At 43.9% G+C, this 25,704-nt stretch overlaps 1 protein-coding gene across 2 annotated transcripts in view; it reads left to right on the forward strand.

Annotated features, from left to right (window-relative positions):
• Positions 1 to 25,704, forward strand: part of LOC310706811 (prosaposin-like) — a 42,518-nt gene that overhangs the window by 12,961 nt on the left and 3,853 nt on the right. The window contains exons 2-11 of one of the 2 annotated variants that reach the window (XM_083503108.1): positions 10,397 to 10,530; positions 12,596 to 12,670; positions 14,151 to 14,276; positions 15,643 to 15,840; positions 18,704 to 18,850; positions 19,841 to 19,900; positions 21,522 to 21,635; positions 22,851 to 22,946; positions 24,670 to 24,853; positions 25,367 to 25,548. In XM_083503108.1, coding sequence (XP_083359234.1) covers positions 10,397 to 10,530; positions 12,596 to 12,670; positions 14,151 to 14,276; positions 15,643 to 15,840; positions 18,704 to 18,850; positions 19,841 to 19,900; positions 21,522 to 21,635; positions 22,851 to 22,946; positions 24,670 to 24,853; positions 25,367 to 25,548 — 1,316 coding nt within the window. The remainder of the gene's footprint in view (positions 1 to 10,396; positions 10,531 to 12,595; positions 12,671 to 14,150; positions 14,277 to 15,642; positions 15,841 to 18,703; positions 18,851 to 19,840; positions 19,901 to 21,521; positions 21,636 to 22,850; positions 22,947 to 24,669; positions 24,854 to 25,366; positions 25,549 to 25,704) is intronic. The other variant, XM_083503109.1, reaches the window with a different exon arrangement.

Below are 25,704 nucleotides of genomic sequence, written 5' to 3' on the forward strand. Positions count from 1 at the left end.
CTTATGCAGAGCCACCGTGGTGCAGTGGTTTAGAGTGTTAACACCAGGACCTGGGATAACAAGGCTTAAATCCCCACATACCCAAGAAGCTCACTGGGTAACTTTGGGCCCATCATTGGATCTGATGATGTGGGTTTTGGTGTATACAAGCCAATGCTATATAAGAAGTATATTTTAAAGACTCTGGTCACTCTGATGGTTTTTAATGAGTGTAGCTACCCCTCTGGGATTGTGTAATATTGCATGACTTAAAAAACTTGACATCAGCACAATACTATTTATGTGAAAAAGGCGTTCTCGTTAAATGGGGGCCAGGGGAGAGGCTGATTTTCACCTTATCACCATCTGCCTGACAACCTTTATCCTTCTATGTTGATAGTATGGTATGATCTTGTCCTGCCCACACTTTTCCCTGAGTATGAGATGGGAGATGATCAGTACTGCGAGGAATCTCATATCTGAATCATTTATTCAAGTTGCTAGGATGTTCCGAAGCAGGGAATATTTGGTGGGGAGGGATCCGTATGAGCAGCTCTAGTAGGTTAGCAAATGCTCTGGGTGTAGACATGAATCTAGGACAGCAAACAAAGGTTTTGTTGCTAAACCTGTTTGTCTTTTGTAATAGCTTCTGCCTGGCACATTTCAGTGCTCTGGGCTTACACAAGTGCGTCTCACAGAGGCCATTAACTCTCTGCTCATCCCTGCCCTCCTGTCATAGGTTCTGCGGGAGTTCTTCCCGTATTGCCACATCTGATATGTAGATTGCACCAGCTAGATAGACCTGCCAGCACCTGTACTTCCTGCAATCACTAAATGATGACAAATTCTGCATCCAACTTACGGAATATTGTTAAAGAAGGCAAGCAGGACCAGCAACAAAATGTTGCAGTGTGGCGTGATCCTGTTCAGGATTCCCATCAGCCCTTTTTCAGGACATGGTATTCTGTTCCCCCTCTAGCTCAATCGTCACTGGGCTAACTGGAATATCCACCCCCCCCCCACCCCTCGTTTTGTGTGTGCTATAAATCTTGGGCTTTCCAGAAACAGCTCTCTAGTATGCTGTTTTGGCTGCATGTTGACCAGAGTTCATAGAATGAATTTGCTTTTAGCATATAACAGTGATTCTCAAACTTTTTTCTCTGGGTCACACTTGCAGAATAAAAATTTCCTTGTGCGACACCAATTTTTTTTATTGATAAGACATACATTGGAAAACAAAAAGCAAACTCCTAGCAGTGCTTGATTTTTAACATAGAACCTGCCATGTGCTTGGTAACAGGGGAGCCCTAAGCAAAGCCTCTTGGGGAATTGAGGTGCCTTGTGTCCTCAAATTATTTACCTTGTGGAACAAAAGCAAACCTTTGGACTGCACCGGAAAACAACATTCAGCCTGGACACAGATCCAGCTCCAAGGGCCTTCTGGCGGTTCCCTCACTGTGAGAGGTGAAGTAACAGGGAACCTGGCAGAGGGCCTTCATGGTAGTGGCACCCACCCTGTGGAATACCCTCCTATCAGATGTCAAGGAAATAAACATCTATCTGATATCAGATGTCAATGAAATAAACATCTATCTGACTTTTAGAAGACATCTGAAGGCAGCTCTGTAAAGGGAGGTTTTTAATGTTTTAAATATTTTGTTGAATGCCACCCAGAGTGGCTGGGGCAACCCAGTTGGATAGGCTGCATATAAATATTAAAACTATTATTAAAAGTTATTATAACATATAATTGGAGTGTCATAATCCAGTCTACTTCCTCTGGCTAAAACCCGGTAAAAACTGTGTTTGGAAGTAAGTGAAATTTCCATTTTCAAAGGCATCTCCAGAAGTGTTGAGGGTAATCAAAAAATCTACTTATTGAAAGACAGTGGAAGTGGGCATCTCAGTGTCTTGAAATAAGAAGGTGTAGTGGTAGCCAAGTGTTTTTTTTTTTTTTTTTAAGATACTAATCAATGTCCTGGAGATGACAGGTCACACCAGACTGACGGTTTTGTGTGGGCGTATTTTGCAGCATGTTCTTGACACTGTGTAGTGCATTAGGTTTATCCTGGACTGTCCGCACTCCATTCTGCATTTAGTTGCTCTGCAGTGCTTCCTTAGCTTGCTCCGCTGCCAGAAGGGAGGAGACATAAGGAAACTTTCCATGGCTTATGGCTTCCTTTTATAAATCAGACTTTAGATATTGATCTTTATTATATTCATTTTATATGGAATGACCAGTTGAGATAATTTCCCTTCTGTTTTCATGATGCACCTCCCTTTGCTGTTCCCTTTTTCTTCTCTAATTTATATTTAGGTTTCATAATTTCCAGGAGTGAATAGCTTAAGCTAATAAATGGCTGTGGAAACTTTTTGTATTAGAGTGGTACCTCGGGTTACATACGCTTCATGTTACATGCGCTTCAGGTTACAGACTCCGCTAACCCAGAAATAGTACCTTGGGTTAAGAACTTTGCTTCAGGATGAGAACAGAAATCGTGCTCTGGCGGCGCAGCGGCAGCAGCAGGCCCCATTAGCTAAAGTGGTGCTTCAGGTTAAGAACAGACCTCCGGAACGAATTAAGCACTTAACCCGAGGTACCACTGTACATTTTATAGCTGTAGTATTTATTATTCTTGGTTTTGAGATCCTCTCTGTATAAGTCTGCTCAGAAGGAAGCCCCACCAGGGCTTACTCCCAGGTAAATTGCTGCAACTCAGCAAGACAACTTTTGAGAAGAGAAATTTTCCTCACTGCTATTCCCTCCGGCTAGGTTCCCTTTTAGACTCTGGCCCCAAAGTCCTGCACTGGGTCTCTGCACTGACCCTGCAAGCTCACTTCACCCATCCACAAGTCTAAAACCTCTGCCAGAAGAGCTTCAAGTTCTCTCTTCAATTTATTACGTTGGCTTTGCCTCACACACTGGGTTTTCCCACAACTACACCAATATGTCTTCACACCCAGGATAAGGTAATCATTCCCAGATTTACCTTTCCCCTCACCGTGTATTCATCCCACCACTGCCACCAATTCTGTGGCGTTTGTGCAGAGCCCCCGGTCGTTTCACAGACTATTGACCTGTACACCACTACTTTATTCTTCCGCTGCCATCAATTTTGTGGAAAAAACCCAGGGTTCCCCAGTGAACTATTGAGTCTCAGTCAGGTAGAGTTAACAATGAAGATTAAAGTTTATTTCAAACACAAACAAGTTTTAAAATATATTTGAAACACTGTCACATTATTCCCTCTCAGTCTTGTCCCTGTCTCTTAATTCACTTTGACTCCTCTATCTCCCCCCCCCCCCCACAAAAGGACCAACTGAACTAACTGTCAAAACCTCTGGGCTGAGCCTCAAAATCAGGTAGACTCCTCCTCTGGGCTTTCTTATTGGTCAACCTATTAACCCTTTCTCTCCCCCAATACAAACGTATCCCCAAGGAATGGGCAAACACCACAGTATGCATAAGATTACGCTGTTACTCTCCCTCATAATGCTTATTAATATTTGTATTTTAGGTTAAATCTAAATTTCAGTTTTATGTAGCCATGCACTGTATGTTACAGCTTTGTATTTAATACTTTCTAAAAGAAAAGAACAATCTCTCCTCCAGTCAGCCTTACTCTATTTACTTCAGTCTAATGCGCCATCGAATCTAATGCACACCTCAAATTTCAGAGCCTTGAAACAAAAAAGAAGTATTTGATGGCGAATGTAAATATGCCATCAAATCCAATGTGCACCTTAATTTTTGCAACGTAATTTGTCCAAAAAAGGTGAGCATTAGATTTGAGTAAATATGGTATTTGTATGCATATATCTTACTTATGTGGCTGTGCCCTGGGGCACAGGCTGGGATCCAAATAACTGCATAGCTGGTTCAGTGTGTCCAAGGGGACATTGGGCTTATGTTTCTCAGGCAGCAGCCCCTCACCCCCATGCTAGATGGCAAATTGCTTTAGAAATAAAGGAGAATTGCAAATGCCAGTTGCTGAAGTACATGTTGAATCATGGGAGCCTGTTGTTCAGATGAGGTGGGCAGAGGGTTTGGGGGTTGGAACTCTTTCATTACCCTGGCTTTGTAATTATAAACCATAGTTTACTAAGCTATAGTTCAATAAACCATGGCTCAGTGTTATGTGTATACCCTGTCCAGTGTCTTAGCTATGGTGTGTTAGCAAAAACAAGCCATGGTTTGTTATTGCCTTACTGACCATAACTACGACATTACACATGAACCTGGGCACTTCCTTGACTATAGTTTGCTTGCTTGCCTACATAAATGCTCTGCCAAGCAACAGAGTTGCATTATTATTCCTTTTTTAAAGAATCAATCTTGCTCTTCCTCCCAAGGGAACCCAAAAATGAAGCTCCTTGCATCATTTTGTGGCTCATGCTGGTACTTCTCCCAAAGATGAGATCATTCCTAATTCTGCCTTGCAATTGCTGCCTTCTCCCACCCAGTCATTGTCTTTAATGCTGATGTGCTGCAAAGGAGATGGAAAGGGACCGCTCAGCCCTCTGAATACTCTATCATCCCTAAAAGCATTTTTAATGCTTGAGACTATTTCCTTGTATGCAAAACAACCAAAAACCCCGCCACCCTTTTGCGTAGGTTGTGCATGCCTCTGCCTATTTGCTAACTAGCATCTATGATTGTTCAAGGTTCCGGAAAGCAATTATTGCAGTCTGTTGTTGACACAACAGTCATGTCACAATCCCTGCAGTGAATTACATTCACCCCTCCTAATCTCTGCCAATTTCTCCCTTGTTGTCTTATCCCCCTCCATCCTCACCCCGAGTTTAGACCCCCACCCCTGATGATGCTAACCTTGCTGTTTGTGTCCACATTCTCCCTGAGCTACAGTTGAGGCATGATCAAGTCTTGGCAAGGGCGAGTGTTTGTATGTGCAGCTTAGTGGAGAATGGGGGTAGGTTCTGGTGTGTCCACATTACCGTTCACTGTGGCTCCACTGCTGTTTTCCCCCCAAGCCCATTTACACACAACATTGGCAGCGATCCATTTCTATCCTGTGGTTTCTTTAGAAATGATGCTGTTTGATGCATCTTCCCTCGAACCAGCTTCCATCCAATTAGAAGACGTTAAGTCACACTCGCTTCTTGGTCAGGCTGAGGTGTGAACATTTAAGACAGCTGTTGCACATGCTCAGATGGCAGCTTTGTGACTGGGAGTTGGACGGTTGCAGGCGCATGGTAGCGAAACAGGTAGAACACATCAGGTGGAGACAAGACATGGAAATACAACCTAAAACACAGCGGGACGACTTCACTGTGTTTTAGCCATTAATATTGTTACAGCAGTTGGGTGCCACCCCCACTCTCTCCCGAGCCATAGCAAGATTCCAGGGGGGTTCTAGGCATTCGCCCAGGCTCTGTGCTCCTTTGGAGAATTGAAGACGCGGTAGAGCAGGCATAGGCAAACTCGGCCCTCCAGATGTTTTGAGACTACAATTCCCATCATCTCTGACCACTGGTCCTGCTAGCTAGGGATCATGGGAGTTGTAGGCCAAAAACATCTGGAGGGCCGAGTTTGCCTATGCCTGTGGTAGAGATTGTCATAGCTTTAAGAAATAAGGTTTATTTACACCTTCAGTCTGTGTGGAGGGTGTGTGTGTGTCCAGATCTTACAGCAAGGTCATTTCAACAGGGGCTTGTTCCCCACTGGAGTGAAGGATGCATAGATTGTTGTAAAATACCTAAAGATTTGCGCGTGAAAGGCATGTTTTGTCACCTCCAAAGCTGGGAGAGACCGTGAACCAGAAGCTCAAAATGTTTGCTCTTGATCTCCTTTTGTGTTCCACCCGTGACTTCCTCTGTGGTCATCGGGGTCTGCTCTGCTCCTCCTCTGTCTATCGGCTTCCCTCCCTCCCTCCCTCCCTCCCTTGCTGCTTTCCCTCCTAGCCACTCTGAGCCAGAGTGAAGAGGTGCAATATTTTTGTTTCCCTGGCCTGCACCCTTGGCAGGGTGGGCAACCCCTAAGCACACCCTGCATACTAGAAAAAGTGAGATAGTGCAGGACAGATAGAGGCTAACAGCATACTCTTCTGTTTGAGAAGGTGAATGATGAAGTGTGCAAAACAACACGGGAGGGACAGCACCAGGCTGTGGTTTTTACACGCAAGGTTGTCAGTGCCATCTGAGGACAAACAGTAATAGGGTGGGAGAGCACAAGTATAGTTGTGTGTGTTGGAAACAGAAGCAAAACCGTCTGATGCACTCGTGCAAACACCAGGGGAAGTGTGCATGTTCAAACTGGCAAAGAACATGAGAAAAGTGTGCAATGGGGAGAGAGGAATATTTGCATATGAGGGAAGCATGCATGGGCATGCGAGCGCTTTCCTTAACGTAATTGGAGATCCAAGACAGATTAACATTAAAAAGGGGCGGAGGGGGAAAAATAAAGCAGATTAAATTTCCGGAAGCTGGGTGGCAGAAAGAAAGTGTGAATGGGCTACTGACTCACTGTAAAGAATGTTGAAATCCACAGAAGAACTCTGATCAGGTTTCTCCACACCCCTCTCTTGCAGCTGGACAAATGCAAGGAGGACATCCCATCATCCCTGACCCATATAGCAATGCTGACTGGAATTAATGCGAGTCCAATAATATATTGTGAGCCACAGGTTCCTCATTCCCACCCTAAACAGCTATGGGCTTGCTGTGTGTTCGCCGCTCTTTGCATTTCCATTTAATCTGCCTGGTCCAAATGACGTTTCCCTCAAACAACGCCATCTAAATGCACTCTCCCACTTGTAAATTCAGGTTTACCCGATATGGGAATAATTTGATAAATTGAGGAAAACAAGGCTCCAAATTGTTCCACTCAGGGTAGGAAGTAATTGGTTTAGCCGTTCTGCATGGTGGGTCGATCAGTCACCCCTTTCTGCTACTTCCCTTTCCATGCCGACAACTTCCCCCTCTCCCTGCTGTGGTTGTAACTATTTCTGGTGTCTTCCTGAGCACAGGACCACCCCTCCACCTTCAGATCCCTCAGAACCAGAACACTGAACAAGAAAACCATGTTAAAATTTATATACCAAATATATTGGGTAGCATCCAAAAAGTGTGCTCTCAGAATTTACAATTGCTTTCATCTCTTTTTCAGTCTCCCAGTAGCTGCTCAAAATTCACAGCTGCCTGAATGTGTGCTTTTGCACATTTGCAGAGCTGAGATTTTTTTTTTAATATATATATATATATAAACAAGGGGTGTGTGCATATGCAGCTATATGTGCTTCTCAGTTGGCACTTAATTAGCATAATTGAATCAGCAAATTAGAAGGCAGGGATACACTCACTGGTATGAGCAGGAAAGACCAAAATCGCTCCTTACATAAAAATTCTAATGTGTGCAGATGTGGATTACTCTGCTTAATTCGAGTAGGGAAAATGTGGATTAACAGCTAAATAATGCCCAAATGTGGACAAGCCGTATCTTTGAGCTATGATCAACACAGGCAGATGAAAACTATGATGTGGATAAAGAATTTACTACCATAGTGGTAGGTGTAGATTAAAAAAAAAAAATTGGTGAGATGTAGCATCCAGAATATAGATAGATGTCAACTGTCCAGGGAGGAAAAAACTTAGGAACAACTTGATTTGTAGAAACCAGTAGCATGGAGATAAAAAAGTAGCCCTATTTAGATTATCAATGTTTAGAGTGGTGGTGCTGACAGTGGGGAAGCTGGGATTACGACCTTGTCTGTCCTTGCCGTTGACTTCTAGATGCTCAACTGATTTTCTGTACAGAACTGCTGCATGAACAGCACATCAGATCTGTGCAATGTGCAGATCTGGTCGTCAGATCTTCTCTACGTGCATTCGTTGGTCATCTAAATGGGGAAGAATAATACCAAGCTAACGCAAGCACATCCAAGCACATCCAAGTTGCTATTAAAGGCTCAGCTATAAGAGCCGCCTGAAAAGCTATCCACCCTACATCTAAAGCATACGCACAGCATAAGGAGAAGTAATCCCATGAACCTCTTTGAAGATGTGAAATTACTGGGTTAAAAGTCTCGGCCTCATTCATTGTACGAAGCAGCACACAGCAGCTAATAAATAGCAAACAGTGATTCCCATTCCTCCCAACACCAAACAGAAAAATGTGACTATGGTGGTAATTGTGGGGTTTGATATGAGCAGGAATAGTAGGAAGGAAAACTCATTTGAGGTGTCAAAGGAAGAACCTCAACAAGATTTTAAATTTTAAGATCTTAAGGCAGCCTGAGCCTTTGCCAATTTGCTTCCCTCCAACCGTTCTGATCTCCTACTTCCCTCAGTCCTAGGCAATCCCCAACTCATGGGAAATGTAGATCAAAACAGCTGGAGGACACCACAGGGTTAGGGAAGGCTGAGTTAAGGGGATATTCTGCACATGGTAAAACACAAAAGCTTTTGGTGAAATACTGAATGTTATACATCTCAGAACTTTAGATCACAGTAGAAAAGAACTAGGCTGATAAAAAGTTTGGGAGGGTGCTTATTTAAAGACAACAACAACAAGGGCAAAACTTACATGACAGTTTCAGGCGCTACTGGTCACATACTAAGATGCTAACAGTAATGGCCTACCATGGCGATCATGAAGAGAACGAAATAATTTCCTAGATGTAGCTGAGACGTTGCAGCAGTTTGTGAATTATGTTTCCTAAACCTGGTTGCCAACTAACCACAAAGGCCTGCTTCTGTGCCTTTAACCCTGGCCTGATTTGCAGAAATCAGTGGCGGCTGAAGCTTTTCACGACTCTGGAGCTAAACATTTGTTCCTTTATATTTGTAAAATCTCCACACTGCACTTCATTGCTCACGGTGATCTCAGGGCAGTTTCCAACACCGGAAATTATGTTCAACCTAGAAGAACAATACAGTGAAATACCTGGACTAATGGTTAACAAAATGCAGTCAAAATGCAGGGGGCAGGGGAACCTTAAAAACCTTGGAGAGTGTGAACTAATTCCCCTCAAGGGGGAAGGCATTTTTGGTGGCCAACAGAAGCCCATCTTTTCTGCCATCTGTGTCTCCAGGGGCTCCACTACAAGGGAGGGGGGCTTTTCCTGTGTTCAGTGGGCCAAAGAGCTCTCCTCCTCGGCCCACCCTGAGGGTCCAAGATGGCTGGTATGGGAGCAGGTGTTCTGAAAAATCTGCATTATCACTTGCTAATGTCTGCAGAACAAACCTCTGTTCAGGGATAGCTAGAATATTTCTGCTTTCAGTTCTGCAATGTAATGCAAATACTATATAAATAGAGATGTAGACATCTGGGCTCACCAGAGTTTCTGTTCAAAGTACACACTCTGTGTTGGTCCAGTTTCAGTTCCCCAGGGCTGGCTGAGGTTGAATCACTTGGGGTGGGCAGAATAGTCCTGGTTCCCCTCTCTTTTGTGATCACCAACTTGGCTATACTGCATTTAGAACTGGCGTAGGCAACATGGTGCTCCCCAGATTTTGTCAGACTACGATTCCCATCCTGCAAATTGAGCACTGATCATTGGGTCAGGCTGTAGTAAATGTTGTATCATAATAAGGCTATAACTATGCACAGATATGTCCCAAGTGATTTGAAGTGATTGCAACAAGATGGCCACATTTACCACAGTGTGAACAATCCTAATTCTGGTGTGACTGTTGTCAGCTATGAGGAGGATACGGCTGCTAGCCTTGTTGGCTGTTTTCTATCTTCACACTTGGAGGCAGCAGTGATTCTGAATACTGTTTTCTGGAAACTGAAGGAGGACAGAGGCCTCTTGTGCTCTGGTTCCCACAGTAGCCTTCCCATAGGCGTCTGGCTGGCCACTGTGAGAACATGTGCTGGGCTAGGCCTGACTCAGCAGGCTGCTCTTAACATGGTTTTCATGTGCTACAATTATGCATTAAATATTGAAATTGTTTATTCCTGGCACATAGAGGATACGATGGCTTCAACAGCAGGACTGTCCATTTTTGTTAAACTGGCCTTGCTCCAGCAGTGATAAGAAAAGCATGGTTTTCTATGAAAAGGAAATACAGTATTTCCAATGCATAAGCTGAGATGGAAGTGTGCACTTAGGGCCAAAACAGTGAAAAATCCAAAATATATTATTTGTGTATGTGGTTTTAATGATCATAAGGTTATACAGATAACCGTGTTTCCAGAACTTCTGTGCTTTTCTGACTTTATCATGCTTGATGCCACATATCACTGTTGTTCCCATTTTACAGATGGGCATTTGTGGTAGCAGTATTTCTCCAAGGCTGTTTCCTCCGAGTGGCCGAGCTAGTGGGCAGGTCCTCAACTCAGCTTACTTATCTTTCAAAATCAAATTGAGATAGCTTAAATAGAAGGTAGAATCCGTCAAAGAGCATTTTTCGCCGTGTAGCTGGAAGCTAACCTTTCTGTTCTTCTTTTGGGCAGCTGCTGCAGGCCCCCTGTCTTGGGAGAAAGAGTGTGCAGAGGGTCCGGAAACATGGTGTCGGGACTTCCCAACGGCACTGAAGTGCGGGACTTTGGACCACTGTCATGGGACTTTGGCGAGCAACACCCCTGTGGTGAGTCCATGTGATGGCAGAGTATACACTCCCTGCCCACCTCCAACATTCATGTCCTTCAATGCAAGGGTTAATCTGAACAGGGGATCACAGGATTCATCCAAGAAACATGCAGTGTGTCAAATAACAAAAGTGGAATGCTCTGAACAAGCACAGAGAACGTTTTACCTGCCACTGAGTAATGAGGTTGCCCCCTGACCACAAAGAAAGCACGACAGTGGCGACAAAAGTTGTTTTAGATGAATAAGCTTTTCTGCAGGCTTCTGTCCTCAGACACGTTCAAATCCACTTGCCTCCATTTCTGTGGCCTCCAGCCCAGCTCCAACACACGTTCCTGTATTATGGGCTACAAACGTGCTTCTCTTCTAAATGAAAGATGACATTCTTAGGGTTCCAGATGCTGCATTGCATTGCAATTGCAGAATACCAACCAGCTAGCCCCTTAAACACAGTGTCTAAAAACAAAACAAAAACAAAACGGCTATGAAAACCATATTAGGTTTCCCCCTTAACTTTCTTTTTTGAGTCGATATGGAAAGGCGAGTTTAACGGAGGATTTCTAGACGGCACCAATTGCTCAGTCAGCTGGCCTTGCTCCACTTCCTTTCTTTCACCTGGAGAACTGAGGCCAGAACTGCATGTTACATTAAAGACATTTCCACCGCCATAAACAGTAACCACCCTGCTCTGAACATACATGCCAACTGAACCAATTACCTGTGTCATGGATTGTATATTTCTACCCTGCCCTTTTTGCCTCCACCAGCCACTGCATAATGTAGGGCACAGACAAATGCGCAACGCCTTTGTGTCAGGACAGGGGCAAGCTGTACAAGTGCAGACTGGAGAAGTGTTTGGTGGGGCTTCAACTAGGGCCACACTTTGTAAAGTGTGGTTCTGTCCTCGGAGTGCCAGCTTGGCCCTGCGACTGTGGGTGTCCGGGGCCGTGGGTGCCATGAAGTGTGCAGGGCCCTGGCACTGAAATTTGTGGGTGCCCAGCCTCTTCATGGGGAATTTTGTGGGTGCTCGGGTACCCAGGGCCCCAGGGAATTAGCACCTATGCCTCAAACTCTTATTTATCTGCACCATACAGCTCAGGGGGAAAGTGCATGTGTTGCCTGTATAAGTATCTAGGTACATTCCCTTGCATGCACCTTTGGGTCGGTGGCCACATAGCTGCTGTCAGACAGAGCAGGCTGGGCAAGGTAAAGCAATGGTCTGCCTTGATTTAGATCCTGAACCAGCCATATAGAAAGATGTCATCTCAAATTGAAGTCCCACTGATTTCAGTGGGAATGAAGTGCAACTGACCTAGTTGTGTACACACCATACATGCAAAACAAACACCTGAATCCTGGGAACTATAGTTGGTTCGGGGTCGGGGGGTGGCGTTGTGGTCTAAACCACTGAGCCTAGGGCTTGCCGATCAGAAGGTCAGCAGTTCGAATCCCCGCGACAGGGTGAGCTCCCGTTGCTCAGTCCCAGCTCCTGCCAACCTAGCAGTTCGAAAGCACGTCAAAGTGCAAGTAGATAAATAGGTACCGCTCCGGTGGGAAGGTAAATGGCGTTTCCGTGCACTGCTCTGGTTCGCCAGAAGCAGCTTAGTCATGCTGGCCACATGACCCGGAAAAACTGTCTGCGGATAAACACCAGCTCCCTCGGCCTATAGAGTGAGATGAGCGGCAACCCTGACTCGTCCGCCACTGGACCTAATGGTCAGGGATACCTTTACCTTTTTATAGTTGGTTCAGGGTGCTGGGAATTGTAGATATGCAAGGACTAATCTAGTCTCATGGATTTCATGTCCTTCAAATCTATGGTAAGGAATTCAAATTCAGTGTTGTGCTCTTCTGATGGTTTCCGTGGGACAATCCCTCCCCACTGTGGGCAACTCTGGGGTTCTCCTGACCCCCTAGAGCCGATTCGGGGCAGGACAGGGGGAACCCTCATGCTGCACTAGTTGGTGTTCTTGAGCTGGATTCTGCCAATGGAATTGGGATACTTAATAATAATAATAATAATTAATAATTATTATTTTTTACTATTTCTTTCTTCTCTTTCTCAGAAAAGTCTCAAGTGTGGTATGTGCAAGCTCGTTACAGTAATGATGGCGAAGATCATGCAAGACAATTCCACGGATGTAAGTATTCTGGAGAGGATTCTAGGATTTCCATCCTTCATTTGGTGAACAACTGAGAACACAGAATTATCTCTCCCCCGCCCCCCTGCTCTGCTACAAATAGCCTGGTCTGTTATGCCTTTGACTAATTCTCGAAAATCAGTAGGTGTGGACAGACACATTATTGTCTATAATTGCCTTCCAATAATAAACCCTGGTGGTGGGGGATGGCTCAGAAGTTGGCAACCCTAGGCATAAACTGAAAGTATTTTAGATGTGTTGCAATTTCTGTTTGGCTGTATGAGCCCATAATGTCATAACGTATCATTATTATATTCTTCTTATTGTTTTTGTTACTATTAACTGTTAGTTGCTTGTTACCCAGAGCTCTCCAAGCAGTTTACAGCACTGTTAAAAACAAAAAATATATATATTACACCATAAAAACAAAACAAAAGCAACCCGCATATGATCACAGGAAGCGTTGGCAGCTAATAACACAATAATATCACCACAGTCTATTGAAATCCAAGGTGGAAAAGTAAGGCTGCATCTGCCACCAAAGATGTGTCAACAAAGGTTGACATGTGTCTCTCTCAGGGGAGCGCATTCCACAGAATGAGGGCCACCACTGAAAAGACCCTTCTCTTGTCACCACCCTCTAAGCTTTCCTCAGAGAAGGACTTGAAGAAGGGCCTCAGGCAAAGATCTAAGGGTAGGTTCATACCAGAAGCAGCATTCTTTAAAGATATTGGAGCCCGGAGCCCGGAGCCCTGAAGAGCTTTATCGGTCCAAACCAGCATTTGAATTAAGCTCAGAAACATACAGGCAGGCCACATAGCTGAAACAAAATTTGTGTCTTATTATCTGTTGCTCTCAAACCTGTCAACAACTGGGCAGCCGCATTCTGCACTAATTGAAGTTTCTGAACTGTTTTCACAGGCAGCTCCACATAAAGAGCATTGCAATAGTTCACGTGGGGGAATAGCATTAAGCGAGGAAAGGCTTGCCTTTTGAATTACCTGAAATGCCCTTTGAAATCTGAAAGTCAAACATACTTTTTTAATTCTGAAAGTCAAACTAGCCACGATAGCTCTGCTCTGCTTTTGCAGTCAGATGCAATAATGCTTCTGCATACCATTTGCTGGAAATAAATTGTATTGTTGTGCTCTGGTCCTGCTTGTGGATTTTCCCACAGGCATCTGCGTAGCCTCTGTGAGAACAGGATGCTGGATGATGTGGGCCATTGGCCTTGTTCAGTAGGCTCTTCTTATATTCTAAAATGCTCTCGACTGAGATGGTACCCTCTCTGTGCTACAGGACTTGTGGAGACTTCATTCAAAGTGTGACTCCCCACCCCTTTCCATAAATTTCTGCAGCCCTTCCAGAAAATATTGCAAGTTGGTATAAAACCATCTCATAATGCTCCTCCCCTTCCTTCCTTCCTTCCTTCCTTCCTTCCTTCCTTCCTTCCTTCCTTCCTTCTATTTATTTTCCTCAGGAAAGAATCAGTCAATTTTTGGAGAAAGGTTGCCAGTATCTCCCTTTCCAGGACTGGTCAATCCAATGCAAGAAGATGGTGGACACAGGAGTTATCATTCTGGTACAACTTGGAAAACAAGTGCAGGTAAATAGACTGAGATATTGTTGGTACTGACACTTTCAACCATGACTTACACGGACCAGATCCAAGCCAGTCACACTGTGTGGGATCCTCTCTGAGGATGCATCTATGCTATGAATAATGTTGGTTTTATTTATATTAGTTTTCACAGGCCAGCTTTTTAGTTTCATTCTTGTTTAACTCAAAACATAGTGTGTGTTTTTTACACTGGTTCTGAAAATACTTTTATACCAGACTCATGTTTTTATTTCTTTTCTTCATCTTCTTCTGCGAGTCAACCATTTTAAGCAGAAAGAATTCTTAATTAAAAACTAAGACTTGTTGAATTGTAAATATTTTCCACCACCCACTCAATATAATAGGAAGTTATTATAGAGTTCAATATTGTCTCCAATTATTATGGGTTGGAGCCAAGACTCCACCCTTTAGCTTGTTTTTATGGTTAGTTTCATAAGAACAAAAGTTTACAATCTCAGCAGATTTACTTTCAATTCCTTTCCTAATGAACCCCAGCGTGGAATTTGCCTTTTTCATGGGTCAACAGATTCATTGAGCAATCTATTATTGACCCCAAGTTCTTGTTGCTGGTCTGCCATTGCCAGTTCAGACCCCTGAGTGTATATGTGAAATTCAGATAGTTTTGCTCCAAAGTGTATCATTTTACACATATTTACATTGAATTGCATTTGCCATTTTACTGCCTGTTCACTCAGTTTGCAGAGGTCCTTTTGTAATCCTTTTGCTTTAATAAGCCTGAACAATTTGGTATCACCAGCAAAATAGGCCACCTCACTGCTTGCTCCTAATTAAAGATTGTTTATCAACAAGTTTGTTTTCCTAAGTTGTTGCGTGTTAGCTGGGTCATCAATAAACAGCCTCTCGTTGTAGCCCTAACAAAGTAGGGGACCCTGTATTATATTAAACCAGTGCATTTTGGGGGTAAAAAAAATAGGTGCCAATACATTATTACTATTACTATTAAAAATTGTATGCTACCCTATGCCCGCAGGTCTCTGAGTGGTTCATAACAAAGTCACAATATAAAAACCACATAATAATTATAATTATACAGCCAAAAATATATTGATAAAAGTGCTGTGGGTGCCAAAGCCAAAATGGCTGCCATAGGCAGAAAAAAGTGTTGGTATGTCCTATCTGTGAGTGCTGTCACAAAAAAGGCCCTGTATTAAATAAATAAGAAGCTAACAAGTACAAACTTTCCTATGAGTGACCCTGTACATTTGTAATTCTTTAAGGCAGACCTAAGGGAACAGACACACACAAAAGAGTGTTTTCAAGTGTTTTTATTTCTTTTCCTCCACTTTAAGGGCTGACAATGTTCTCTCTCTCTCTCTGTTGCTCTTTCTAGGATAGGCCTGAAATAGTATGTGGTGCCTTCAGGCTATGCAGTCATCTGGTACCCTTGGAAGGAGCCCTGAAGTTCCAGAAGCCATTCAGTTCTAATGGAATGCCTGATATGACGGATTTCCCCGAAATGTTGGCTCCCTTTATAGCTAACGTGCCCCTTCTCCTCTATCCTCAGGATGAGCCCCAAACTGAGTTTCTGGTAAGGAATTCAGCTTGGATGGAGTTGTCTCCCTTTGCTCCAACAGCCACACACATGAAAGACAGGAACGATTTCTCTCCAGAGACCATGAGACACTCTGCCAACTTCAGCTAGAGTGAGCTGGATGCCATTTTGATTCACAGAGCTTGCTTCTAGCATTGGCTGTGTACACATGTTATCTTCAAAGCACATTCTTTCCCTCAAAACATTCTGGGCGGTGTAGTTTACTCATCACAGGATTACAATTCCCAGCAACCTGTAATAAACCACAGGGCCCAGAATTCTCTTCAGGCTTGGACCCATCTCCACTGCCAAATGTGTAACCTTCAAAGGGATTGCAATGTGCGTAGGCCTCACTTGCGCCATCTATTCATCTATTTTTACAGTGAGAGGACAAGTGGCTTGAAGGAAGCCTGTTTACACTGGCACATTATTTTATTGATTTGACTGAGTTTTTATATGGCATCCATCAACGTAGGTCCTCTGGGGAACTCACAGAACCAAAGGGATACTGTTCCATAGCTTGGGTGCCACTACAAAGAAGCCTTGGCTCCCATGAAAGGTGCTGTGGTACGAAAAACATAGAAAAACCCCAGGCTCTCTTCTGCGTCCTTCCCACGTAGCCTTGATAATTAAATTGTTTTGCTTAATTGTTGTTTGTTTAATGACATGTCCCTCAGTCATCCATCCACTGCCTTGCTTTCTGTTTACGTACTGGGTTTGTGTTTTAAGACATTTGTCCTCAGCAGCACACAGTAGTTGAGGGAAAAGACAGAACAGACTGACTGTGTGACTGCAGGTTATCAATAGAGCTTTCTCTAAGAAGCAAAATAATGATGTTTATTTCTCATGGAGGAAGGAGTGGATGCAAAACATAGAAGGGATGAGCTGAGTCTGTAATTTTAGCTTTTAAAAGGGCAGTGAGTAATCTGCTGCCCTACCCAACACATTCCTCCCCCTCCATCCTTACAGATCATTGCTTTTGGCTCATTTTATCCAGCCCAGCTCAGCCATTTCTGGTTTTTTTTTTTTTGTAGCAGGCTGGGAGAAAAATGCCTGAAGTGATGGGCTGCAGGGGAGCTAAAATAGGGAAGGAAAAAAGCTCTTAGCCTTTGCCCTGCTTCTGATGTGAAAAAAAGATGTACACACATATCCTGTTTTGTATACAAATCAGGGCAGATGTGTGAGCACCAAACATGGCTGCCACCATTAGGCCTAGTTTGGCTATAAGCTACACACCAGCCTATCTGTGAACTGGAATTTCACGTCTACCACAGGGGAAGGCAATTGCATTTTGGAAAGAGGTTAAACCAGGGGTCAGCAAATGTTTTCAGCAGGGGGCCAGTCCACTGTCCCTCAGACCTTGTGGGGGGCCAGACTATATTTTGAAGGAGAAAAAATGAATGAATTCCTATGCCCCACAAATAACCCAGAGATGCATTTTAAATAAAATGACACATTCTACTCAAGTAAAAACACTCTGATTCCCAGACCGTCCGCGGGCTGAATTGAGAAGGTGATTGGGCTGGATCCGCCCCCCCCCCCGGGGCCTTAGTTTGCCTGCCCATGGGTTAAACTGTAGCTGGCTCCTACTTCATAGACGATTTTGGCTTGAGATGAGACTCAGTCCCATCTTACAGGAAGACTAGGGAATTGCCCACCAGTTCAAGGAGTTATCTTCCATGCCAGAAGCAGGGCATAAGTCAGGGATGTCACGCTGCTTCTGGGATAGACAACCCTTTTGTGCAGACTGTAGGATGCACTCCAAGGAGTTTTGCAATCATGCACAGGATTTTGAGGCATGCTCAGAGGGCCATACTGGATGTAGCATGAGTTGCATTAATGACTTGCATGTAAATGGCATTCCCTGGGCTTTTAGATCTTAGTTTGAACAACAACTACCAGGTATTTGTGGCCTCTTTTAATGAGGTGAGATCTGTAAGAAAAACCTGTTTTTTTTTTAATCTGTTCAGGTGTGTTTGGGGATTAGGGTTGCCATATTTCAAAAAGTGAAAATCTGGACATAAGAGTTGAGCTTTTCTGGGCCAAAGGTGTTGAGTTTTTCAGCTATTTTAAAGAAAAAAATGACACTGCCAACATGGGTTGCCATATATCTGGATTTTCCTGGACATTTGTGATTTCTGCCCAGACACTGCTTCCAACTGCAGTATTCTGGCTATGTCCGGGAAATTCCAGATGTATGGCAACCCTATTGGTTGCATTTGTTATAATTGATTTTAGTGTTTATACTGTTTTTGTAGGTCACTTTGGGTCACTTTTGTGAGGAAAATAATAATAGTAATAATAATAATAATACATTGGTAAGCCAGAGCAGCCTCTGAAAGCTTACCCATGTGTTCGTGGGGGTGTGCTAGGGGTGATTGGGGAAGCGGAGTGGAATTTTAACTTTTTCCCTCCCTGCCACAGTCTTAACAAGCCTTCATTTCTCCCCCTCCAACATTTTTTCTGAGTACGTTTCTGAGCACAATTCAAAGTGTTGGTGCTGACCTTTAAAGCCCTAAACAGCCTCGGTTCAGTATACCTGAAGGAACATCTCCACCCTCATCGTTCTGCCTCGACACTGAGGTCTAGTGCCGAGGGCCTTCTGGAGGTTCCCTCGCTGCGAGAAGCCAAGTTACAGGGAACCAGGCAGAGGGCCTTCTTGGTAATGGCACCCGCCCTGTGGAACGCCCTCCCACCAGATGTCAAAGAGAACAACCACCAGACTTTTAGAAGACATCTGAAGGCAGCCATGTTTAGGGAAGCTTTTAATGTTTAACCGACTATTGTATTTTGGTATTTTGTTGGAAGCCGCCTAGAGTGGCTGGGGAATAAATAAATTATTATTATTATTATTCCCTAGCAGAAGGAAGAAAATCCTTGCAGAGACTGTCAACAAGTAATTGCTGAAATGAAGGAAGGTTTCAAGAGCAGCTCTTTCCTTGTCCAGTCCTTTGCTTCTTATGCTGAACAATACTGTGAACACCTGGGGTCTGGCTTGGTAAATGAGGTAACTGGATTTTATTGCTTCACACTAATGATAATGATATATATATTCAGGACCTGTGTCTGTCATCTGGTAATCAAAGCAAAGGATGGATCTACACAACTATATTTCTTATGTCTTGTTTCAGACGTTGTCCCTCAGCCTGTGGTCACACGTTTAACTTTTCCAAGTACTGTAACAGATTAACTGGGGAAAGAAGTGACCTTCCTTGCATATATATATATATCTGAAGTCGCAGAAGAGTAATTACATAATATTTTGGCTCTCGAATTCAGGTTAAATTAGAACGCCATTTGAAATCAAACCATCCTCATACACTTGGAGTGGCTAACTTGCTGCTGGACTAAACTCTCCACATCTTTGACCACTGAGACCATGCTGCCTAGGGGCTAAAGGGTGTCTGACAACACTTGGAGGGCTACAGGTTCCCCATTTCAGCTGTCATTGGTTCACTTCGTTCCACCCAAACTGTGATTTAAAAGTGATGTGGAGTTTGTGAAAGAACAGTTTACCCATCAGGGCTTAGAAATACCTGATATCTCATTTAAATCAGGTTGCTGGTTCCTGTGTGAAGGCAGCATTGTATGCATAGGAACTGCAGCCCAATTTAAGTGTGACACGAGCCACAAGTCATTTCATATGAATAGGTTTTCCTTGGTGTGACCAGCAGTAGTTTGAAATAAGTCCTCAGTCACAAGAACAAAGGAAGTCAAAGCAGAAAATGCCCTGCTTTGCCCTCTATGTCACTAAGTTAGGTGAGGTGCTGGGTCTTAGGCACAACTGGTCCTGGCAGTACCTCTGTTGTACTGTATATCGTCAATCAAGTTTGAAAGGATTGCTCCTATGAGCATTTCGAAACAAAAAGTGCGTGAGAATTTTGCATGCTCCGGAGATAGCATGGAGTTCTCCAAGTTGGGTGTGGGTGAAATTAATGGATTGATCTTGTTAGTAATTATTGAAGCTGTTTCTCTCTCTCCCCCCTTCCCTCCACAGTGCAAGAAATATGCCTTTGAGTATTCACATGTTTTTGTCCGATTGCTGACACATCTATTGGTAAGTTGATTGAGGCAGACATTTACACTCTAGCCTTTTCCAGGCAGAGAAGCATCATCACTTCAGGGCCAATTTTACGACAGCAAAAGCATTGTAATATCTGAATTCAGGCTTGTAAGATATTCTAGACATGTGATTGATCATTTTTTGTATAAGGCATTACATACTGACATAGGAAAGCAAGTATCAGGAGATCTGGGTAAAATTAACATGCACAGTGGGAACAAGGTTTGAAGTCCAGAGCTTAGTTTGTCAAATGCTGTCCAGGAGTGGGGAGATTAATATGACAGGATACTCCCCCTTCTGGAGGCCAGATTTGTCCCAGGGGGTTCCAGTTGCTGACCTTTATCCCAAAGCACCAGTGTGACTAGACATTATCATTCAGGCAATGAAGCCATATCTAGAATGGCAAATACTTCATTTCACGTCTTAAGTTTGAGAGCAGCTCGGCTTTGACTTCTGGGAGTGGGAGACTTTGCCTTTGTGGAAGAATTGTACCTTCTAATTCATGATAGCATGAATAGGCCCATGAAAAGCACCTGTTACACTAAACAGAGTTTTTGGACAAGGAAAGTTTACACAGCTAGTTTTGCAACGTAATGCTATCGGGTGGGCGAGTTTGTGGATTAGCTAGTTCAGGCTGTAGGATTTACTCTCTGAATTATTTTCTCATGATTTTAACTATTGGTTTTCTCCCCCTCCCCACTTCACAATTCAATTGACTTTTTGCTGATCACAGGAGGAGGTACGTGAGAATGTTTTTCATTTCTAGGTCACCTCTTGCTGATAATTTGTGGGTTGGACAATTGAAACCACCTTTGCTTGACAGAAGGGAACTTGGAGGTTGAAAGGGAGGTTGATCACAACGGCAGTTTTTATATATCCTGCTTTTAATGCCAACTGGAGAAGTGAAGCTTATAATAATTTTATTTTTAAAAAAATATTATTTATACCCCACCCATCTGGCTGGGTTTCCCCAGCCACTCTTAAGGCTGCATACACACCTTTTGTTCTAGGATCAATAGAGTCCTTGCTTTTTCTACAGAATGCACTCCACATGCATTCTAGAACTATTGTAGGGTTGCCATATTTCAAGAAGTAAAAATCCAGACACAAAAAGTTGTTGAGCTTTTTAAAAACCTGGACATTTTGACGATTTACCAAAATCCCCCCCAGATGCTAATTCCATCACTGAAATCCCGGACATGTCCGGGAAAATCTGGACGTATGGCAACCCTAAGCTATTCCATATTTTTTGCTCCTGAAAAGCACCTCTTGTGAAACTGGTTTCATTCTGAAAATAAAAGCTCATTGTAGATTTCCATTTGAAAACAGATCTAGTTGGTCCTGACAAGGGTGTGTGTTTATCCACACTTGCTCAATGATGTTGTGGGTGGGTGCATACAAATATCACAATCACAGTTTCCTTCTTCATTTACCTGTGGCATGTGAAGGCATACGTAACCTTAGCAAAGGGAGGGGTTTTTTCCAGTATGATGTGGAATCCCTCCCCCGTTCCCCTCAGACAACATCCACAACCTTCCTGTAGCTCCGTGTTAATTTATGGTAGGAAGAGAAAACAAGATTTGTTGTCCAATGGAACTTTTTTCTCCTCTTTCAGCAATCAAAGACTGTCTGTGGCGCCTTCTGTGACTCTGAAAAACCCGAGCCTTTTCATGCATTACTGCCAGCTAAACCCCTTGATGACTTGTCTACAGTATCGGAATCTGTAGAGGTAAGAGCAAAAGAGCCCCCTCCTGCTCTGCCAGGGGGCAGGAAGAGGCTGAGAGCATTGCAGAGTAGCTGCTGAATTTATTTGTGCCTAAAGTCAAATGCAATGAGGCTCTGGAGACTCCTGCGTGGCAAACATCAGAGGAATATCAAAGGGCGAAAAATGAGTTTCGATATGAATTTTTAGCAGTGTTAACCTGCACATCAACACTAGGGAGACACTGAATTTTGCCAAAAGCAACTTTCATGCAGAATTTTGAAACTCCCCCTGAGGAAAAGCAGGAGAATTGCAATTGTTTTTAATAAGATTAGTGTACCTTTTCCAGGGTCTGCACATCCTTAGCAAAAGAGTTAATGGGTGGCCCCTGTCTGGGAGATTCTCTGCATGGGCATTAAATCATAGAATTGGAAGGGACCACTAGGATCATCTAGTCCAACCCCCTGCAATGCATATTCTCATTTACTTCACTGTGACTCATCTCTCTTTAACTGGCACAATCCAACTTTTAAATTCTATTGATTTCAATGGGAAATATTTAAGCAAAGGCTCCCCAGTGAATTCAGAAAATTTTAGATGAATTGCGCGTATTATTTTTAAAGTGGCAGTTTGAAAAGTCATGGCTTTTCTGGGTATATATCTGGCATTCTTTCTGGGGATATTTCTGCATGTTTTCCACCTTTTCTTGGTACAGTCCCCCCCCCCCATTTGCTGCTGCTTTGGCACAATTTGTTTTCCTTCTGTTTACTGTTCCCAAAGTAGTCACATGGAGAATCCTAGCCAACTAGGGATCACTACGTAAATGGGGTGACATCATGAAATTAGGTAGTCAATCATATGTGACATAATTTCAGTGTAAAAAGAATGCCGGTTGAAAATTTGGACAGTTTGTTCTACATGGCTGATCCCAGACAGATAAGAACATTCCATGAACTGGACAATGTCACTGCCTTATGTAGCCAGTCAGGTTTGGCTTCATGCTGATGTCACTGAAGGCAAATGAAGTCGATTCAGAATGAAGGCATTGCTTCCTTGAATAGGCAGGGGTTTTTTGCGCACTTTTCCAAAGTGATCACTGAAAAAGGGGGTTTGCTGCATTCCACAGAAAATGTTATTTTGGCTAAGCTTGAGTTAACAATGTTTTAGTATTCTACTGTTGCTTGTCCTTGAAAGTTGTGCTTGATTTTTTCTTCTTGTTGTTCTTTTCTTTAATCTGGTCAGAAAACATCAAATGCCGAAAGCCCCGAGTTTGCGTGTGGTATATGCAAGAAAATAGTAACCATTGCAGAGGGCATGATGAAGGAGAATGTCACAGAAGTAAGGCTGAGGAAACCTATTGTCATCTATCGGGTGATGGCGGAGGGTTCGGGAGGGGGCTCTCTTTGGAGGTTTTTCCCACTTTTGGAGGACTGCACCACTGCTACTGTGAGGGAAGTTGGGATGTGAGAGCACTGCCTAGTATCGTAGATTCGTAGAGTTGGAAGAGACCCCAAAGATCATCTGATTCAACCTCCTGCAATGCAGGAATCTCAACTCTTGGTTTCCTCATTATGAGAAGTTGAATGAATGTCTCATTTCAAACTTATAGGATGCCTTTCTTCAGCACTTGATATGGAAACATGGGCTTGGAGGGGACTAGTTGAAACATTAGAGGGCTGCATAGGAGAGGAACAACTGAGGAAACTGCCTGTCTCAGTTTGTCTCTTATTACCAGAAAAGGGAGTTCATGCAGGTGCAGCTTTTCTTACACCTGCATGAGAAACTGCACCTGTCAACATGGCCTCCTTCTACCCAACACTCAAAAGGACCCCATATCTCCTTTGCTGTGGTCACCTTGGTTCAGTTACTAAGATCGACAGGAACTTCTGCTCCTGCTTTTCATAGAGGAAAGAAGTAATGGTCATGGACTGGTTTGATGCAAAGGAATAGGGGGACCAGCTGGGGAACCCCCAAGGGAAGAAGGCTCAGAGCCTGGGGATTGGTGGTGGGACGACAATGAGAGGTCAGAGGGAGCAGACTGGGGTGGGGGGGAGAGGAGGTGTCAGAAGCTGAAGAGGTAACAAGGCTGAGTGAGCAGGAAGTATTTGTGGCAGAGACGTCCAGAATCAGAGGTAGAAGCTGAAGCAGGAGAGAGGCGTGAGGGAGGCCAAGAAGCAGAAGTATGTCAGGCTGGTGAAGAGGCATGGGGGTCTACGCCTCCTGGTGTGACAACCTCCCTTCCCATCTGGTAGCCCAGAACCTGGAGAGGTATGAAGAGGGAAGAGAAGTTAGTTTCACAAAGGCCTCGTCTCAGATTGCTTGGGGGAAAACACTGGAGAGGAGAGGACTTAGGCAGCTGTGGGAAAGTGGGGACCTTCAGTCCTTGAAACTGCCTCATAGGGGCAAGGCCTACTGAATAAGAGTTGCTGTGCTCATTAGGCCTGGCACTCCTGTGCAGATCCTGTTTTTCTAAGAAAGAGTTAAGTTCACCTGCCCGTTGTGATTTACTGCTGGCTGGCTGGCTCCTGCCAGTCATTGACATCTCCTTCCTTGTTAGCACCGACTACAGAATAAGTTCCATCTTCCTCCTTAGCATACTGTAGTGGTTGGGAGTTACTCGTGCGTAATCCTGCTCTGTTTGAGCATCGGATTGCCTGGTTAAACCCTCCGGACTACGCAGCCCATATTAGCGTGGCTGCCCTTAGTCACTCGTAGAATCTGTCTGTGGGCGTTTCTTAAAGCGTTGCCAACATAAGAGTTGTTTGACGCCCAATCGTTTCCGCCTCTCACTGCACGGGAGTCTCCTGCGCAGGGTGGGCGTGGGCAGCGGGGTGCTTGGGCTCTCCTCGCTAACTTCCAACGAAGAGTCCTGGAGCCCCTGCACCTCCCTGTCCCGTTGCTCTCCTGGATCCCTGGTGTTACACTCATTCTCTTCCCCTTCTTCCCGGCTTAGTCTCCCTCTAGCGCTTGGACCTTCCCCTGCAGAATCAGAGACCCTCTCCTTCTCCCGTGCCTCTGATGGCAGTTCCCTGACACATACCTTTCTGCTTTTATGTTTCAGCAAGAAATAGTCCACCAGATGGTGAAAGCCTGCTATATACTGCCCCATGAAATCCTGGACCAATGCAAAGACTTAGTTGATTCCTATGGAAAGGCTATTCTCTACATGCTCCTGGATGCAACTAAACCTGAAGCTGTGTGCATGAGGGTTAGACTTTGCCCCAGAGATATCTCTTTGAGCTTTGGTAGGTAATGGCATTTGCTTGCACTGTCACGTTATGTGGCCTGGGCGTGGGGCGGGGGTTAATTGCAATGACCTGCTCCTATAGCAACTTGCCTGGTCTTACAAGATTTCTTGTCAGGCCTTCTAACATTCTGAGGTTAGACCAGAGATGTGGCTGCCTTGTCATGTTACCCAAATTATGATTGAATGCTCTTCCCAAAGACAAGTGGCTGCCACCTACCTTCAGCCTTTAGGCACCGGACAAAAAACCATCTTGTTCTCCTGAGCATTCAATGGACGGTGTGTTTCCATCTGCCTTTGCTAGTTTCTGTTTTTATAGTTGGTTTCTCTTTTGTCCTGATTTATATTGCTTCACTGCTTCTGTGTTTTTAATGGGTGGTTTTAACTTTTGTTAAGAGCTGCATTCAGGAGGCATTCAGTGTAAAAAGAGTAATAACAATTTGCAATAAAAAATATTATATATAAAAAAGTAATCTTTCCAGGTTGATAACTCCCAAACTTTGTTTCTCCTCAGAAAGGGAAGCTCTGGAAGGAGGATTGAAACCAACCAAACCCAGTGAAAGTGAAGTCTGCCATGTGTGTACACTCATTGTTACATATGTTGATCAAGAGCTGGAAAAGAATCAAACGCAGGAACAGATTGGAAATATGCTTTCAAAGGGTTGCCAGTTGCTGCCAGAAGCTTTGGTGTATCCCGTAAGTATGCCAAATGGCTATTGTGAAAGGGAGACCAAAGTGTTCTAAAAGGAGAGAGGAGGTCAAGGAGCTGAAGATCTCTGTCTTGTCTTCCTGCCAAAAGTGGTGGGCATTTTATTGGTTTATCTACATAGAAGCTTTATCCTGCAAGCCAGA

This window comes from Podarcis liolepis, assembly GCF_965112155.1.
Source record: "Podarcis liolepis genome assembly, chromosome: 5".
Classification (NCBI taxonomy): Eukaryota; Metazoa; Chordata; class Lepidosauria; order Squamata; family Lacertidae; genus Podarcis; species Podarcis liolepis.